Source organism: Hoplias malabaricus, chromosome 2 (genome assembly GCF_029633855.1).
Source record: "Hoplias malabaricus isolate fHopMal1 chromosome 2, fHopMal1.hap1, whole genome shotgun sequence".
Taxonomy (NCBI): Eukaryota; Metazoa; Chordata; class Actinopteri; order Characiformes; family Erythrinidae; genus Hoplias; species Hoplias malabaricus.
Window position 1 is genome coordinate 12,386,656 of NC_089801.1, and position 19,043 is coordinate 12,405,698.

Here is a 19,043-nt window from a genome sequence, read left to right on the forward strand (position 1 = left end):
ATGGGGTTGTGGCTTGTCCATTGTTCTGAGAACACACATGGCTCCTTTTTTGCATTATTTTCCATTTTATTTTATTTTTTTCTCTTTGTAATCATTCTGGCTATTTATTTAAATTAATATATTTTACTTTAATTTCCAGGAAAGGAAATTTCTTGATTTTGCATAGTACAAACCGCAGATTTAGTAAATGTTGTGGAAAAAAAAATTCCCAGTATGAAATGAATAGGAACAGTAATCCTTTATTGAACCATGACAGAGAAACTCTGGCAACCTGAGACGGAACCTGGCCTATATGCAATGAAAACAATACTTTTGCCTTTGTTTCAAAATATAGATGCAGGTGGAATTCCACCCTGTAACTGCAACAGTGTGCTGGCAATTTTCTCACAGAACATGCAAGCATGGTTTACATGTCATACAGTAAACTTAATTTCTCTGTGTGGCACTAGACAAAAAAATAATGAAAATGAAACCACAAGCTTAATGAAAGGCTCAAAAGTGAGAAAATGTGTCAGTTATCAAGCTGACTGTAGGAATGAAATCACTTCATTTTCCTGTACCTAATGCCGCTTAATGAATTTACATAGTAAAATCGCCTTAACCCACCGTCCATAAATATTAATGAGAAGCCGTCTGCACTATGTACATACATAAATCCATACTCAATACATACATTACACAAACATACAGCATTATTTCCATAGTTGCATAACCACATGCAAGTGTGAGGTCAAGTGTTAAAACACACCAAGCCTTCACATCAAATATTATACTGAAACAAAACATTGTGTCCACACTAGAATGTTCAGTAGTAGATCTAATGTAATACAGAGGCCAGTCTCGGGCCTCATCGCAAACTCCACTCAAGTATAACTTCTTTCTAATTGCTTTCATAATGAATTGGCCCGTGCTGGGGAGCTACTTGTTCTCACTATTCAAACAGCCCCAGTTCTTTCATTTCCGTCTGTGCTCCTTTGCTTAACATGAACAGTCACCATGACTACAAAGGCTATGTCTAACCCAGACACCGTCAGGAAGAAAGACCAGTATGTGTAGTTTCATATGGCTACAACTGGCATGCATATTATTACTGACATAGACGACGCCACAGATCCCTTCACTAAGAATACGTGTCCTATGTTCATGCAATGGAGATTTTAGTGGAGAGATGACATTAAAGTGAGGATGCACGGATCCTGTACTCTCTTTGGTTTCCTCTCATGGGCTAATTCTTCTATCTTCTGGCTGGTAGGACTTGCTTTTTTTGGCCATGTAAATAGTCTGACCATTCTACCTCCAAAATATAGACCTCCATCCGACTGAATTCTAAAATTCAGGTGCTTTATGGGTGACTTAAAGGAAATGTAATATTAATTTGTTTAGTTGTGATTACTATCTTTTTTTAACTTTTAAATGTATGGGCTTTGTCACCGAATGGAAGACTTTCAAATGTCAGACTAAATACTGATGCATAACTCCAGAGACCTGTATGTACAGGGGTACCACAGAATCAGGACTTGGAACCACTACACAAACGCAGACTAATGTAGTTTGTTTAGCGTGGTGAGGCTTCAGGGTTTCCAGAGCTTCAGCAAGCCATCATCGCTGTAGGTGGCGATGAGGTTCTGGTGAGGGTGATGGGTAATGCCGATCACATCTTTTTCGTGCACCTGTGGAAGCAGAAGCAATTGTAAAGGTTTTGCTTGAGTTTGTGAAAGGAGCTTTATATGTTGAATAAACTGTTAATTCACAAATATTTTTTTAAATTACAAGTATGGCCTAATAAAGCATATGACTGGAAATCAACTGTTAGCTCAGAAACGGAGGGATAGCCTACAATAATAATACCCTTCAGCCATATTATGAAAACCTCCTTATTTCTACAATCATTTTCCATTCTCTCGGTTCCACTGACCATACAGGAGCACTTTGTTGTTATACAATTACAGTCAGTCAGTGAATACTTTGTTAGCCACCTTTCACCCTGTACCACAGTGCAGGTATGATTTTGTGGGTGGATCATTTTCAGAGCTGCAGTGAGATTGACATGGTGGTGACATGTTAATGTCTTGTGCTGGTATGAGTGGATCAGGCACAGCAGTTGCTGCTGGAGTTTTTAAAGCCCTTAGTGTCACTGCTGAACTGAGAATAGTCCAACCAAAAATATCCATCCACCAGCGTCCTGTGTACACTGATGAAGGACTAGAGGATGACAACACAAATGCTCCCAAGCCTTTGTAGTTTGTCAAATGTTCCTCTTACATGCAAGAGACATTATTGATAAACGATAGACTGGTAAAGAAGAGAGATGTTGCAGTACAGTATCTCTGGTAGAGCAGCATCACCTTAAGCTGAGGATAGGTGCCTTACCCAAGGGCACATCAAGTAGTCTTGGGATTGGAACCTACAACCATCTGGTTGGAAGCTCACCTCTCCTTGCCATTGGGCTACCAGCCTAAAAATAAGAGCCCTTACCGTGAGGGTCCTCTCCAGCTTGCCGGTGATGGTGCTGAAAGAATAGAGCACATAGTCTTCTCCCACGCAGTATATCCACTCTCCCCGAGGAGACAACGTGCAGCAAACAAAATCTCCCCCCTCCCTCACTGCTGAACTGAAACTCCTCAGTACCTTGGAGAGTGGGAGAATGAGAGGTAACGAGAGGGAGGAACAGAGGAAGAGAGAGAGCAAAAGAGCAGATGCAGTGAAAGATTGAGGAGGAGGAAGTGGGTTCAGAGAGCGAGTGAGTCAGCGAGTGGGAGAGACAAACGTCTCGGCCTCCAGGGGTTACACCAGCAAGGCCTAAGACCACAGGACAAGTCTTAAAACCATTAACATATTATAATGTTAACTCTAAATCTGAGGATTTTTCAAGTGTTGTCCTGAAGTAGCCTTGCTTTATATTTTGGAATCTCCCATTTTTAAGATCCTCCATCTAAAGCAGTGGTTCTCAATCCTGGTGGCCACTGCCCTGCTCTGATTCCAACACTCCTAATACAACTAATGAGCCAATTAACCACAAATGAGCATTTATTCAGCCCATGCATTGCTTGATCATTACCTGTCCGTGGATGTTCATGACGACCACTGTATTGGTTCTATTGCACACCACAAAGTGCTCTGGGTTCCTGGGCACGAGAACAACGTTATTCACTGTGATGTCCGCTCCCTCCGGGACATCTGGCGTTTTGATGGTGTTGGTGCAGTCTGTCGTCTTTGCATTCCAGATCTGAGAAAGAGGCATGTGAAATCAGTAGGAATGACAAGCAGTTTAATCTTTCGGTCAGCGCAGCTACTCAGACGGAACATAGATTTACCTTCACTGTGCCATCTGCCGAAGCACTGATGATGTACTGGCCATTGTGTGAGAAGGTAACGTCATTTATGCAGGAAGTGTGGCCTCGGAACTCCTTTAGCATCTTTCCTGATTTCAGCCCGTGAAGTCTGGGGATTTTAACATGGATTAGAAATTTTAATCATCTTTACTTCCTAAAACGTACTGTATGTAGGAGACCTACACAGCCTCTGGCATAAATAGTCCCCTACATCCAGGTCTACGACTAGGTTTTGGGTTGAAAATAACGGTGCATTTACACTAGTCCAATGTGACATTACACCACACCAGATCCCATTTATTTTCAATGGATCCTTTTGTCTTCCTATATTCAAACTGGACAGGATTTCAGTTGATGATACAGGGAATGACATCAGCCAGCTGAAGTGGGGGCATGTTCTCACATCCGTTGCTGTAGCGGAGCAGTGTAAATGCACCATTAGAATAAGTTAAATGGGTGCCACTGGTTTAAAGATGAGGGTTATGGAAAGTTAATATAATACAGGAAAGTAAAGACATTGGTGGATTTATTTGGTTAGTTGTGCAACCAATTCCATTTGGACTGTGCCCCTATAAAAATCTGTGAAGGGCCATGTAGCCAACAAGAATTGAGACACCTCACTTCGAGGCAATGTGGAGGGGTAGTGCTAAGTCAGTAGGGTCAAGGAGTGAAATAGGATCGACCCTAACACCCCATCACCACATTAGTGATAATGAAGTCCTGAGAATGATCCAACAGTTTCACTGCTGTGCCACCCAAATAATTCCTGCTCTGTAGTGGACCCTGTGGGGCTCCAGACTGTTACTATTGAGTAAGAGTGTGAAAGGAAGGCTAACAAAGTATACAGAGCAACAGATGAACTACGGTCCGTAACTGTAGAAATACAAAGTGCACCTATACGGTCAGTGGAGCTGATTATTGGATTATTGTTGTACACAAACATCTTAGTGTATACTATAATATACATATCATTATAATAAAGATGATTTTTAAAATGAAGGAGATTTTTCTTTCTGCACCAATCCCACATTTGAACTAATTTCTCATCCATTTGCTACAATCTGTACCTCTTTAAAATAGTTTGGTTGTTTTATCAGGATAAAGTACCTTGTTTTTGGGGACACACAAGACATGAATATCACAGCTCTCCTCTATCCCCCTGGCCCCCAAAAAATGATGTTCATACATCATACATCATCACAGGCCTGTGATGCCTGAGTTCACGTGTCACCTCACGCGCAAATCCAATTCAGCGTGAGCTAGGAGCAGTCTCCGTTTGTCAATAGAAAGCCAATCAGAGTGCTGCCTTGCCTCTTCTTCCTCTGTCTCTCTCATTCTTTATCTCTCTCTCTCTCTCTCTCTCTCTCTAAGGAATCAGCATAGAGAAGCCTCAGCCTCTTTCCTGGGCGTCAGAGATAGGAATAGAAACATATTATCTGCTCTCTCACTTCATGTGTCTCTGCCACCCCCTTTTTCCTCGCACACTCGGCACGTGGAAAATCACACTTCCTTCCACCCACACACACACAAACCGTGAGCATAGCACTGACACTGCAGAAAGTGCCGCAGTCCAGACTCTGTGTGTGTGTGAGAAAGAGAGAGAGAGAAATGAGTAGGAGACTGAGTGCAAACATGTGCTTCCTAATGAAGCTGAGGGACGGCTGGATTTCAGTTCCTCCTCTTCCTCACTTTCTTTCCTCTGTTGGAATGTAGTCTAACAGCTGCCTCTTTGGAGCAAGCTATCACCAGTCTTAGTCACAGATTCATTAAATAAAGGGTCATACAGTGAAAGAAATGTATTGAAAGAAGTGTAGATATTCAGTGCTGGCAAAATTGGCCTTCTGTGTTTGGTTTGAAAGCTGCAAGTGAGTTTCTTGAATGAAAACAAATGAGCTTTAGTGTGATTAACCAATCAGGCGAGTGTTTAAAATAAAAGAAGCATGGCTATAGGCATCAGGGAAAGTGAAGTGTGGCGCCATGGTTTTAAATGTAGAGCAATACCAGCAATGAGTCAATTTTACAACAAAAAAAAAACCCTAGCTCATTTATAGTCCATAGAGTGGGTCCTACAACAACATATTACACTCTAGATTTATAGCACTAAGAAGATCACAGCCAGGATCAGTTCATTCTTTTGGCTTCTACCAGTCTGCAGTAAAATATGTGAATGAATCACATGTTGTATGATGTGTTTGTACCTGATGGTGTGGTCAAAGGAGGCACTCAGTAGCTGACTGCTGTCCCGACTAAAGCAAATGCAGGTCACCGCCTTGTTGTGAGCTTTCTCAAATCTGCGCAGGCACTGACCATTGTGGATCCTCCACAGCTGTGGGGAGTAAAATATTTTGTTAAATATTATTCAATTAAGTAAAGGCAATAAAGAAGCAACATTTCTTGCTTCAAAATGTTCTAGATCCAATTTGATTTTGCTGTTTGTAATTACATACACCATATTTTAAAGATACACTGTGTGAGGAGCATCCTATGTTCAATGTGATCATGTATCACAAGCATGTGTTTTTCAAAGGGAAAACATAGCTGACTCTAGTTATTATTCAGACAGCTTAGAAGCTACAGAACAGAAAGAGAGAGCTGTACAGATGCTACCTGCTTTAACTCTTGGTTAAAGTTTGCTCTGTAAGCCTTCAGGTGCTTTAACTGCAGCTCTGAAGGAACAGTCAGGTCACAATTGTAATTAGATGCAATGTGATTTCAAATGATTAAATAATGAATTAACTTGATAGCAGCATTAATTAAAGGTAGCCTGCAGACGATTTTGTCCCTGTGAGACAGGCTCTCCAGCTCATAGCGCTTAGGTTGAGATTTACAGTGTGCTATAGCCAAGGATATAGAATTTTGAGGAGTGTATTATAGTTTGTTGATGGTTTACATGGAACAGACTCAAAAGAGCTTGATGCTTTGAGGCTTTTCTGTGGCTGAAAACTAAGTTCTATGTAACACATTCTATTTCAATTTGCATTGATACCACTACTGATTTATATGAGCTACATCGGTCCTTTCTCATCTTAACATTACAATCAACAAAATGCTAGAAGCTATATAGTCAGATACTCTGTAAAATTAAGGGAACACTAGGTAACATTTAGCAGGTAGCTTTATCCATGTGTTTACACTTTTAAATATACCTGTATTTTTCCATCCTGTGCTCCTGAGGCCACCATCTCAGTGTCGTGACTCACTGCCAGACACAGCACTGCCTCATCCATCATCATGAAGTTATCCTGAGCCTGGTACTTTAGATCCTAGACACCAGAGACGTGAGCACACAAGCACCATTCAATCACACACAGGCCACCGCTCAGGATAAAATTGAGCTAATGTGCAGCATTATTATGACAGCACTGAGAACAGTTTTCATTGGAAATATGGCAAATGCATTGTAGTAAGAGATCTGATGCCATTTTATATTAGAATAATAAGGCATCCAAGAGGAACAGATCATGTCAGACGTTTTTGACTGTCGACACTCTGGTAGGGTCAATTTTCTGGTTGTATGTTTCAAAATAACTGCAAAATACTTTCATTTTTTTATTCTCCTCTGACATTAAATATAATTCATGAATGTGTGTATCTACACAGCGCTGATTCAAAGTGTTAAGAAGATCTTTTTACTGTAAAAGCTACAGGAGCGCTGGAACTCGGGCACTGTTATTTTTGGACGGCACAGAGCGTAGATGTGTGTGGATGAATATCACAGATCGGTGAGGTGACCCATATTTCTGCACCTCGGGGAGTTCAACAGTAACCATGTACACTCCGGAGTGAAAATTAGGAAGCACTAAATGGGGAAACTTATTTTTCATACCCAAGCACCAGTCCGGGACACTCCTGCATGCTGGAGGTCATGTTTTCAAGTCTGTGCTTTCAGATTTTTCATATATCTCCAAAATGATATTTTTTACAAGAGAATGCTCTTCAGTTTCATTGTAAGTTAATTAGTGTTTTCATATATCCATTAGATTAATGTGTATTAAAAAATCGTTTTGCCCTGTAGACGCACCTTACAGATTTTTCCCGTGGTGAAATCCCAAACTTCAATGAAACCATCCACAGATCCAGTTATCAGGTACTGACCGTCTGGAGAAAACCGGGCACACTCCACATGGGACTTAGGACCAAACTGTAACAACATAAACACTTACTAGAAAAGTTCTTTTTAATAGTTTTAGTCTTACAGGGATTATAAAATGTGCTTTTAAAATTTTATTTAATATGTGTACATTAATAAAAGCTTAGTGTAAAATTCACTCCCCAGTTCACACACCCCATGTACAGACACAAAGCTGCAATTTTTATTTTTTAAACATGAAGGTTGTAAAATAATACAGCAGTTTAGCATGCACATTCCCACTAAAATTATATGGAATGATGTTACTGCAACAGGCTGTTATAGTAGTAGCAATAATAAGAGCAGAATTTGTAAGGGAGCAAATGTAATGTTCCTGGCTTTCAGAAAGCTAATGTGTCTTTGCAGCTTTTCAGATGAACAAGATATTAAAAAAAGAGTGGTTGAAGCTGTTTTCTCCCTGAGGATTACAGTCTGAATATGCAGTTTTGAAAATGTTATCTATTAAGAAAGCCAATGCATTGTGCATTTTCTAAAAAGTAACAGATCTTTCTGAATTAACATTACATAGAAACGTATCACCTAATCATTTAGCTCTGCTGCATTAAAATCAATATGTCATCAAATATTGGCTTAAAACATCAGTCACATCTAAACATCTGTGTGATAATTATTGTTTTAATTCAAACATCTGCCCATATCTACATTATTTCAGTATCATTGTGCATCACAAGTTATAATAATGTTTTAGAGGGTATACACAGAATATATATAATAACCCCGTTTTGTTTATAATAATACCATTACTCTGATTACATATGCATAGTCCATGGTGTTATGCAACAACCATGTAATAACTGAAAAAGCACTGCTCCAGTTGTGTTGTACCATATATGTGAGGAAAAGTATAAACATTAGCTACAAAACTAGCTACCAAATAATCATGATTCCCTTTATCAGAATTCTTTACAATGTGTGGGCTATGGAACAAGCAAATCTACATGAACACCATCCACTATAACTAATGCATTTACATACACCCACACAGAGGCTCAGTGCCAAGAGCTAAAGGTCCATCTTGTTTGTGAGAGGAGAGAGAGGGTGGATGGTAAAGTGAAAGGCAGATGGGCTGAGTGATTGCCACCTTGAGTCGGATACTTCACTGTGGTGGTCAGTAAAAATGTGCAGTGCCAGAATGAGCTGGACACAACAACAAGCCTTAGGCCCTAAAGCAATTATAGGTGTGTGTGTGTGTGTGTGTGTGTGTGTGTGTGTGTGTGTGTGTGTGTATAATAGAGAATGAGCATGCCTGCTCATTGGTCAGTCCACTTCACCCCATGAATACTAAATATTTGGACCTAAGATGGCTACTGGCACATTATGCAGATGGGCATTAGCTGCTCTGCTAAGCTCTCTGACCTTGAGCTCAGGGTTAACAAAAGCTATGCCAAATTGTCTATTTAAGTTTTAAAGAAGTAAACTGTGTCATCCACTGCCTTTTTACAGAAAGTACAACTCTAATTAGATGAAGAAACACACTGCTGTGTAGTTACAGAATCTGTGATACTACTAGGTGTTAGCATAACTGTTTCTCCAGTAAATCACTGGAGAAAATGATAGATTTCAATTTTGTTTTTTACAGAAACTTACTGTCAGAATTGTTAACTTAGGCTATTCAGTTGTTCAATCTTAGAGGAATATTTAAGGCACAGTTTTAATCTTATCTATAACCACTATCAAAAACTAGTTAGGTTTAAGAAAGCTCTATGCTAGGGCTCATTTAGCATAGCTACATGAGAATTTATTGGAAATTTATTACTCAAATGAGACTCCAAGGTCAGTAGTGTTTGGGACACTTTGGCTGTTTGGCTTTTGTAACTAGTGGAATGCTGTAGACTAAGGCAGTATGATTCTAAGGGAAGGCCTCTAGAAATGTTTAAATGAATGCTTAAGTATAAATGCAGCCCACTTTCTGCTCCAGTATTTTTAAAGTGGTAATTATATTGGTAAGCACTGTAGATGTACTGGTGTCCACGTAATATGTGAAAATATTGCTGGTCTTAAAGCTTCTCTCTTTAATGCGACTCAGTTCAAACACGCACCATGCAAAATATTGCCTTCTAAGGCACTGACATGTTAGACAGCAAGACAGAAACGAATCAAGGTTGCTGCCTTCTGTTTTTGACACAGTCAATAGTCTTAGGTTAGCAGCTTTGCAGTTAGCCGTTAGCTAATGATCTACAGATGCTGCAAAAAGTAGTACCTTAATAAGGCGGCTGAGCTGAGTGGGGAAGCGCTCCTCGTCAAGATCCTTCATCATGGCTTTGCCCCGAAACAGATCTATCGACATCCCAGGAGGAAGGAGACCCTGGTGCTGCTGCCATTTCAGAGACTGGGAGGGAATAAAAGTATGCGGAATTGGGAAGAAGAATTGCTAGAGACCAGAAGAACCGAGGGGGATAGTAAGATTGGTAGAACAGTGGGACTAAGATAACTCTAGAATATGCCCTATATATGTTTTACAGTCACACACAAATATACCAAAGTCATAGATATATAATTATTTCCATTCAAGATGGCCATACTTTTCAAGAACTATTTCAGAATATTATATATAATATTATATATATAATATATATAAAATATATATTATATATTATATCCATTAGGAATGAGAAAATTAAAAGAAAAATTATTTAAAAACTAATTTCCTGTTACAGAGGAAATGGGACGCAAGACCTGGTAGACCACCGAAACCTTCCCCATTAGTTTCTCTTCTAATTGTGAGAAGAAAACTCAACAGTGTGTGTCTGAAAGAGCGTGGCGCTATCAATAAGCAGTTACTGATCAAAGGAAATACACCAAACAGAAAAATGTTGGCAAAAAACAAAGAAGTTGCTGGAGATTTAAAAAATGAAATGGTTGCCACAAAGCTCATTGAGTTTGTGATTACTAGGATCATAAAATGCAATCAACCTCTAAATCACATTTCACAAATGCACTCGGCCCAGAGACGTCCCTGAGTGGTCCTTTCACACATGTAGCACACAGCAGGAGATTTTCTGTGCCAGACATATCGCAGCAGGAAATGTGCTGCATGCTTAAGCAGTGGAGCAGCTCCTGTGCTGCGCGCACAGGAGACACATGATTCTCCAAAACATAGATGCAAAACGCCAGAAAAATCTCATATCATGTTTAGATTTTTATATTTTAACTGAAAAATCATTTTTTATTGATCTCTTTCTTTTCCCTAATGTCAGAAGTGTGGGTATAGACTGGATCTTATGGTAAAGCAAAGCCAGAGCAGATGTTACTTTAAGTGTGTCACAGTGTGTAAAACTGAATAAATACATCATGATGTTCTAGTTCAACTTACCAACACTGCTAACGATCCAAACTGTCTGAGCGCTTTGGTTTCTTGTAGCCTGTAGAGTGCACCCTCACATATACGACCCTGCGCAGAGAAGAGTCTCTTCAGCAATTTAGCATCACTCCTAGGGATTCAAGATTAAGGTTGTGTCCAAAACAGAAGGTAGAATCTTAAATGCACTGCTGCCAATGCTGTCTCATTAGTGCTTTAGAAGGTAGTGTTTTGACATTAAAGCAGCTGCAACCAAATCACATTTTGACACACGTGAAAGCTAGCAATACAGATACTGATATGCAAAAGTTTGCTAGAAATATATAACATATTAAAATCACCTAAACCTATTTCACCATTATATTGAGGTCTCTTTGTGATTGTTGTAGGTAGGGTGTAAAAAAATTCTAAATTCTAGGTGTAATTAAATAGATTTGATCCAGGTTCAGTATTAATTTGCACTTGGTTTTGTTGTGATGTAGATATTGTCTTATGATATTCAGGATGATTGTGTGCCTGACATATTTGTGTCTATGCTGTTTTGAATGTAAACAAGTAAGTTCCTGATATACAACTAATGAAAAACGAGATTCAAAAATGTTAAAATTATTTAATACCTTTTCAGAGTCTCAAAGAAAAGAGTAAAATCATGTAAGGAACCTCTCAAATTAATATGCACAATAGATTCTCCTATTTGAAAAATCAGTTCAATCATACACTGCAAACAAATATATAAGATAACATTTAAGTACATATACAGTACATAAAAGTATGGTTATTATTTACGTAACCTATGTAAACAATCAGTATACGTTCTCAAGCTTAAGTTCTTTAGTTTCCTTAAAAATAAGAAAATAGAGAACCCACCTGTCCAAGCAGAGCCATGAGACGAGAGGGTGGGACCACGCTGACCTCTCCAGCTAATGCTTGAGCAATAGCCTGCCTACGTTTCTCTTTACTACTGCCATCTGGATATGCCTGGAGTGGACAGAGTTAAAGATGTAATTGGAGAATAGGCATACATAGAAGCTTAAGATCAGTTTTAGAGTGTAAATATGTGCAAATGTTGATTTTTTTGTTGATTGTCCAAGTATCACACTTGAAAATTAAAGTGGCTCATTCTCAGCAGTCTTTAAAACTGGTCATTCCGAACAAGGCTGTTCAAATGGGGTAAGAAATGTGCTGTGTTGTTTCATCCTTGTAATATTTTGACCAAAGGATTTTTCTTTATGCCCCCAAAACTGTGATAACATGTGGAAAATGTGGTACAAAATGCCCCCTTAAATCATCATTAATGTGGTCTTTATATGATTTACCCATTTAGAGGAAACAACGCTGATTTATTTCAAATGTAATTATTCCTCTCATAGTGTCCAGAAATGTATATACATTAAGCTAGGAAAGGCCATTTTAAATTGCCTTTTAATTTATAATATAGTCTAAGGGATTAGTTTAAATTCATAAGAGCTTTATAAGTAATTAAAGGTATATTCCAGGCGAAACTAGCACTATGTTATTTTTATTTTCATGTAACAGCACCCCTCAGCTTCAAAGTTTAGCAATTTTTCATTTGTGTGCTATAATATCTAATACGCATTTCAACAAAACAAAGACATATATTCCACATTAGCCAGATTTTCTTTAGAAAAAAAAACATTTCAATCATCTCACCCTCATTTTTTCACCATGATGCAGATGTAATTTTTCAAAAGCTCCTCCTGCTTTTAAAGTGCATCATTGCAAGTAAGTTATGCAAGTCTTTAACCCAGAATGTCTCACCCCTTGACTGTTACTGGGCACAAGATGTAGTGCAAGTTAAGTTTAGCATTTCAGCCAGACTGCCCTATTAAGAGTACTTGCCTCATTGGGATCAAAGTATGGGTTGGTGAGCAGGGTTTCCAGCTTGGTGTAGCGTTCAGGCTGAGTGTGTTTGAGCATGATCATGGGGTCTGTTTGAGTCAGTAAACAATGGGCTGCTCCCAGCTCTTTTAGCTCAATCAGCTCCAGCACCACCTGGAGACACAGACATGGACAAGTCTCTCAGATCTAGTTTAATCTGCATGGGGGCTTTTCAAAGATAACAAGAACAACAACAAAGCAAAACACTTGATAATCAATTGTAAATCTGCAGGCAGCCACGACTACCACTTACGTGAAGACCTCAACTATTTTTCTTAAAACAATGAGTACATTGAGCATATATAAGCCTCATATGTGTTAATCTCCTTAAAAGGTCCTGGCTTCCATTCCTCATTCTCACTCCAGCTAGCAGCTTTTTTGATGTTGCCTTCTTATTAGGTTTAGGTTGTAAATTTCATTTCAGTGTTGAGAAGGACAATAAACTAAAATTTCTCAAGAGCAATTCCTGAAGGGGAAGTACTGTTTGTTGTTTTAAGGCTACAGGTAGTATGTTCACCCAGTAATACCAAGAATGTTCTGTAGACAGCACACTATCACCTAACAGATTCTTAAAGGAAAACCACAACGGCAGGCTGTGAAATAAACCACTTTCAGCAGGACAAAACGGCAGTATCTCTTTATTAAACAGGTATATTGCAGAGATACAGCATCAGTGTGAAATCCGAAATAATAGTAGCAACAAGCTCAAAAGACATGCAACCTATGACTACCAACATTTGTAAACAACCTCACACACAAAAAATAAAATAAAATAAATAAAAAAGCCACATTTGTCTTAAATATTAGGACCAGGCAACTTGTGATGGTAGGCAGTGGAGCAAAAACCTGAGAGGTGAATACAATCTTTCAGAACTTGAAAAAAATCTTGCACTTATAATGAACAAATTATTAAAGCATTACTGTCTATTATTTAAAAATATACAGTGAAATTTACAATGATTATAGTGGAGAGATTTGTCCATGGAATTTCTGCCCCTGGGATGTAAAAAACCTTGGGATTTAAGCAGTTAAACAACCCACTCTCTCAATTACCTTAAAATTAAATGTACAATAACAATTTCATATCTGTTGAATATGTCTAGCTCTCCGGCAGATGTATATTATGTCAGTGAGTAAATGCTCAGTGCCTTAATATGTATCTCACTCAGCGAGTCCCCACTCAGAGGACAAAGGAGGAACCCAAGCGCAGAGCTAAATAATTTCAGTGTGAGGATTTCAAAAGAACACCAAGTCCCAGAAACTGGGACTTAAGGACTGAACAAAGGTTTTTTTTATTTTTGCTTACCTTTGTTATTATTAATGAAGAACACTCGAATCTTATTTTTTTATTAATTTATAATATCTCCTGGGGAGAGCAAACAAAGTCTTGAAATGGGGAAAAATAAACAAGAATGAGTTCAAATTGTTGTTTTTTGTTTTGTTTTTTAAGAGAAAAAGAAAGAACCTTGAAAGGAGACTTTTGAAAGTACACACTCAAAAAGCCCCTACCAAAATGACTAGCCAGTTTGAGCTCTGAAACACCAGGACTGAGCAAAAGAGCGTGGGCGAGCTTGGCTTTGGGTCGACACAGGTGTTGCGATTTGCCTCTGATTACTAATTCTGTGTCTCTGTCTAGCGGCCTAGGGCTGGTTCCTTACAAGTTTGATAGTATGATGATATAATATGATGAACAGAATAATTAATAGTCACAGAGTAATATACCTTAGGATAAATATATAATGAGACCTGAATTATGCTCAGTCTATCTTTCAAATGTTCATTATTATTAAATGAACAAAATATCATATTGCTACTAGATATAATTAGTATAGAACAGTGTTTCTTAAAGTGTGGAGCATGCCATTGGTATTGCAGGTGGGGCGCAAAGAATCTGAAGAAATTAGCATTTTATGCCTGTCTTTATTAATGCCTTCCTGTTTTGCCAATAAAGTTTACTCAATAAAAAGCACCCACTTAAAATGGATTCATTAACAGCCCTTAAACATAGTAAAAGAACATTAGATAGGAAACCGGAAAAAAGTAGCTTAATGTTAATTTTAATCAAATGCTTTTCCACATCATTATAAATGCAGTATTTGACTGCCTTATTTACTTAGGAATCAGCTTATAGCTAATATTTTGGGCTTTGACTCAGCAAATATGTCCCCCACCGATATCAAACTCACACCTACGCCCTTGCACCTGCCTTTACTCATTTTTGCACCGACTTAAAAATGAGAAACTGAAGCACAATTTATTTAGTGGCCAATTTCCTGAATTTGTCTTATTTTTGAATATCGATGTTAATGTTGTATCGTGTGCTATAAGGTTAAGCTACTGTTTAGAGATAGAAGTTGATGTAAATAAATTAGAAAATTGTAAACTTGAATGTGTTTTTTATTACCATTTTTGGGGGTGATATGGGACAGATGGGACACGGGAATTCCCCTTCGTCTGAGGTGGGGTATGATAGAAAAAGAGAACCACTGGTACAGAATGTGATTTAAATGACAGACATATCTAAGGGATTCAACTTCTTTAAGGTGCACTGTTGAGAACCCAAGGGTTACGTCGTGCAAAGCTTAAATAATCTCTGTAGAAATGGAAGAAATCAAAATCAAATTCAGAAATTCACATTTTGTGTCTCGACTCATTACAGAAAACACTAAGGTTGGTCAGTACATAATACAAACTTCTGCAAATGCTTAGTGTTCATGTGAGAATATTGCTGTTGAAAAGTCACCATTGTAATAATGAAACTGTGCAGCTCTACCACCTTCTTTTCCACAGGAAGCTAGAATTCTCACCTGTTCATAGAGGTCAATCAGCAGTTTATCTGGCAGTTTAAGATACTGAATGGCGAGCAGGACTATGTCCCATTGGCCATTGTTAATGTCGCCAATGAAGCTTTCAATGCTGTCCACGGTGTGCAGGGAAACAGTGGTCTCCTCCTGGAGGGCCGCCAGCGTCCGGTGCAGATTATTCTCCTTCAGATACTGCATGATCAGCCGGATCACACTGCCAGGGGAGAATGAAACATTTGAGTGATTGTACAACCCAAGTAATGATGTGTGTATGTAAATATATTTAAGGAAAAATAGTTAACTATGGAGTAATGCAAAGCTAAACAGAATGTCAAAATAAAAACCTCATTCCCAGTTAAGATATTTTTCAAATGCAATAAAAACAAGAAACTGGGAGTTGTTCATTATTATTTCATTTTTATTTAACTGACAAAAACACAAGAGAAATTCAACTGATTCACTAAAAAACTTGACTGAAGCCTACAATATATGGCAAAAAAGCTGGAACAGAGGTACCACTGTGTTATATCACCTTTCCTTTTAATTACGATGTTTAATCGTTTGAGAACTGAGGATACCAATTGTTAGTGTTTGTTACCAACTATTGTTTCCTTACAAGTTTGATAGTATGATGATATAATATGATGAACAGAATAATTAATAGTCACAGAGTAATATACCTTAGAATAAATATATAATGAGACCTGAATTATGCTCAGTCTATCTTTCAAATGTTCATTATTATTAAATGAACAAAATATCATATTGCTACTAGATATAATTAGTATAGAACAGTGTTTCTTAAAGTGTGGAGCATGCCATTGGTATTGCAGGTGGGGCGCAAAGAATCTGAAGAAATTAGCATTTTATGCCTGTCTTTATTAATGTCTTTCTGTTTTGCCAATAAAGTTTACTCAATAAAAAGCACCCACTTAAAATGGATTCATTAACAGCCCTTAAACATAGTAAAAGAACATTAGATAGGAAACCAGAAAAAAGTAGCCTAATGTTAATTTTAATCAAATGCTTTTCCACATCATTATAAATGCAGTATTTGACTGCCTTATTTACTTAGGAATCAGCTTATAGCTAATATTTTGGGCTTTGACTCAGCAAATATTATTCTCAGATTATTCTCCTTCAGATACTGCATGATCAGCCGGATCACACTGCCAGGGGAGAATGAAACATTTGAGTGATTGTACAACCCAAGTAATGATGTGTGTATGTAAATATATTTAAGGAAAAATAGTTAACTATGGAGTAATGCAAAGCTAAACAGAATGTCAAAATAAGAGAAATTCAACTGATTCACTGAAAAACTTGACTGAAGCCTACAATATATGGCAAAAAAGCTGGAACAGAGGTACCACTGTGTTATATCACCTTTCCTTTTAATTACGATGTTTAATCATTTGAGAACTGAGGATACCAATTGTTAGTGTTTGTTACCAACTATTGTTGGTAATACCAATTGTTAATTTTTGCCAGTTCTTGTGTGACACAAGACTTCAGATGCTTAACAGTCTGTGGTTGCTATTGTCTGCTTCCCCTCTTCACAATGTGCCACAGTAGGCAAATCTGATCTGCAGACAGGCCAGTCAAGCAAACAAAAATTGTGTCTACCAGCAAGTACAGAATAAGACCTGGCATTGTCTTGCTGATATAACCATGGACTTCACAGGATAAGTTGCCACATTTATGGGAACATATGTTTCTCTAAAGACCTAGTTTTCTCCTCCAAATGGTGAAATATACGACAATCTTGCAAAGAAAGGTTCTATATTATGTAATATTTTAAGATTAGAAGTTGCACCTTAATTATTCCTTAAACTGTCCTTTAATAAATAATATATATATATATATATTTTTTTTTTTCAGGAATCAATTCAAATTTATGCAAAATAATATTCGGTGAAAACACTGGAATTTTTTTCTTTGTGCTGTGTTCTTTTTTCAGGTAAAGAGAATAAACACATAACAGATTCACTTTACATTTAATTGTCTGGGAATGGGATTTGTAGTCAGAAGACTATAGCACTATTAGTAGTGGATCTATTTATATAGTGTTTATGGTGTGTAAATGTAGAATTCGTTGTTTAGGGGCAACATGTAAAAAATAAATAGCAATTGATATCAAGTTATTACTTGTTAGCATTTTTGTGTTGTTTACATGCTAGAAGAGATACCATGAAACAAATAAGCAGTCAACACCATGGCTGAGCATATCAGATCAAAAACTGCTGTGTTCAATAGCCCATCTCAAAATAAAAATTTCAGACAGGCAGGATATGTCATAACCCTAAGGGACTACTTCGGTAAACTACTTGCAGGGTGGATCTCTTGAGCTGCAGCAAACTGGCAGAGGCATAAGTTGATATAGAGGTGTGGACTAATTGCATATTTATAGAACCCCATGAATTAAGGTAAAAGTGTAGAGTAACAGCCAAACAACTTTTAAGTCATTAGGGATATGGTCTTGGAAAAATTCATTTTTAGGGCTTTTATTAATGAACAAATAGGGATTTGAATGTTCAAAGAACCTGGAAACAGGTTGTTATCTATTATGGACCACCTGTTGTATATGGTATGTTATAGAGGCTTTTGTATCAAACCTATTTCACTAAGACTGACACAGGCAGCTACGAAGAGAGAGTCCTAATGACTGCAGCATCAGCCATAACATTATGAACACCTCAGTTTCTATGCTCTCACCTGCATGGACCATACAGCAGTACCATGTAGTTCTACAATTAAAGGCTGTAGCTCTGCATACGTTGTTTACTCTCCTATTGCACCCTGTTTTTCGATGGTCTGGACCACTCCAACCCACCACAGAGCAGGTTTGATTTGGCTGGTGGATAATTCTCAGTGCAGCAGTGACACTGCCGTGATGGTGGTGTGTTAGCTGAAAATAATCCACCACCTGTGGTGGTCCTGGCCATTAAAGAACAGGGTGATGAAGGGCAAACGAATGGACTAGCTATATATATATATAGATAGAGAGAGAGAGAGAGAGAGAGAGAGAGAGAGAGAGAGATGAACAGATACAGACAGATAAGATGTGTAGATCGATTGATTGATATATAGGTAGATACAGATGTATCGTCGCTGTCCAGAAACAATTATATCCCCTTAATGACGGGCTTAACTAGAGACTGAACAAACCTTCTGTCAGTGTGAATGTTTTTTCTGGAGGTTTCGGAGCATTCCTATTGGTCCATCGCCGCGCACACAACAAAAACAACAACACTAACCGCTGTAACCCAATAACAAACGTTACAAAGCACTAGACGCGTGTTTTTGGACAGCGGGGATATATCTCGGTGGTCGCTTGTTTACTCACTCCGCGGTTTCCACGTCCAGCTCCATGTGCGCGTGTCCGAGCTCGTCTCTCCGCGTCTTCTCCACGCTGACGGCAATGGGACTGTGCGCAGATTTCTCGCGCTCCAGCCTCGTGTGGATCCCGCGCCACGTGAACGCGCCCCGTCCACGTGCTGAGGTCCCTCCACTTTCCACAACACTGATGCGGCTTTTGGGGAGAAAGAAGGGGGCGTGCG

The 19,043-nt window shown here is 38.4% G+C and overlaps 1 protein-coding gene across 1 annotated transcript; it reads right to left on the reverse strand.

Moving 5' to 3' along the window:
- Positions 1 to 249: 249 nt before the first annotated feature.
- On the reverse strand, positions 250 to 18,905 carry smu1b (SMU1 DNA replication regulator and spliceosomal factor b). The gene is made up of 13 exons (XM_066661875.1): positions 18,830 to 18,905; positions 15,487 to 15,697; positions 12,641 to 12,793; positions 11,648 to 11,758; positions 10,796 to 10,873; positions 9,683 to 9,811; positions 7,354 to 7,473; positions 6,479 to 6,595; positions 5,531 to 5,658; positions 3,315 to 3,441; positions 3,059 to 3,226; positions 2,476 to 2,628; positions 250 to 1,670 (listed from the first exon to the last, which is right to left on the reverse strand). The coding sequence occupies exons 1-13, from the start codon at positions 18,853 to 18,855 to the stop codon at positions 1,572 to 1,574; spliced, it is 1,620 nt and encodes a 539-aa protein (XP_066517972.1). The 5' UTR covers positions 18,856 to 18,905; the 3' UTR covers positions 250 to 1,571.
- Positions 18,906 to 19,043: the final 138 nt, after the last annotated feature.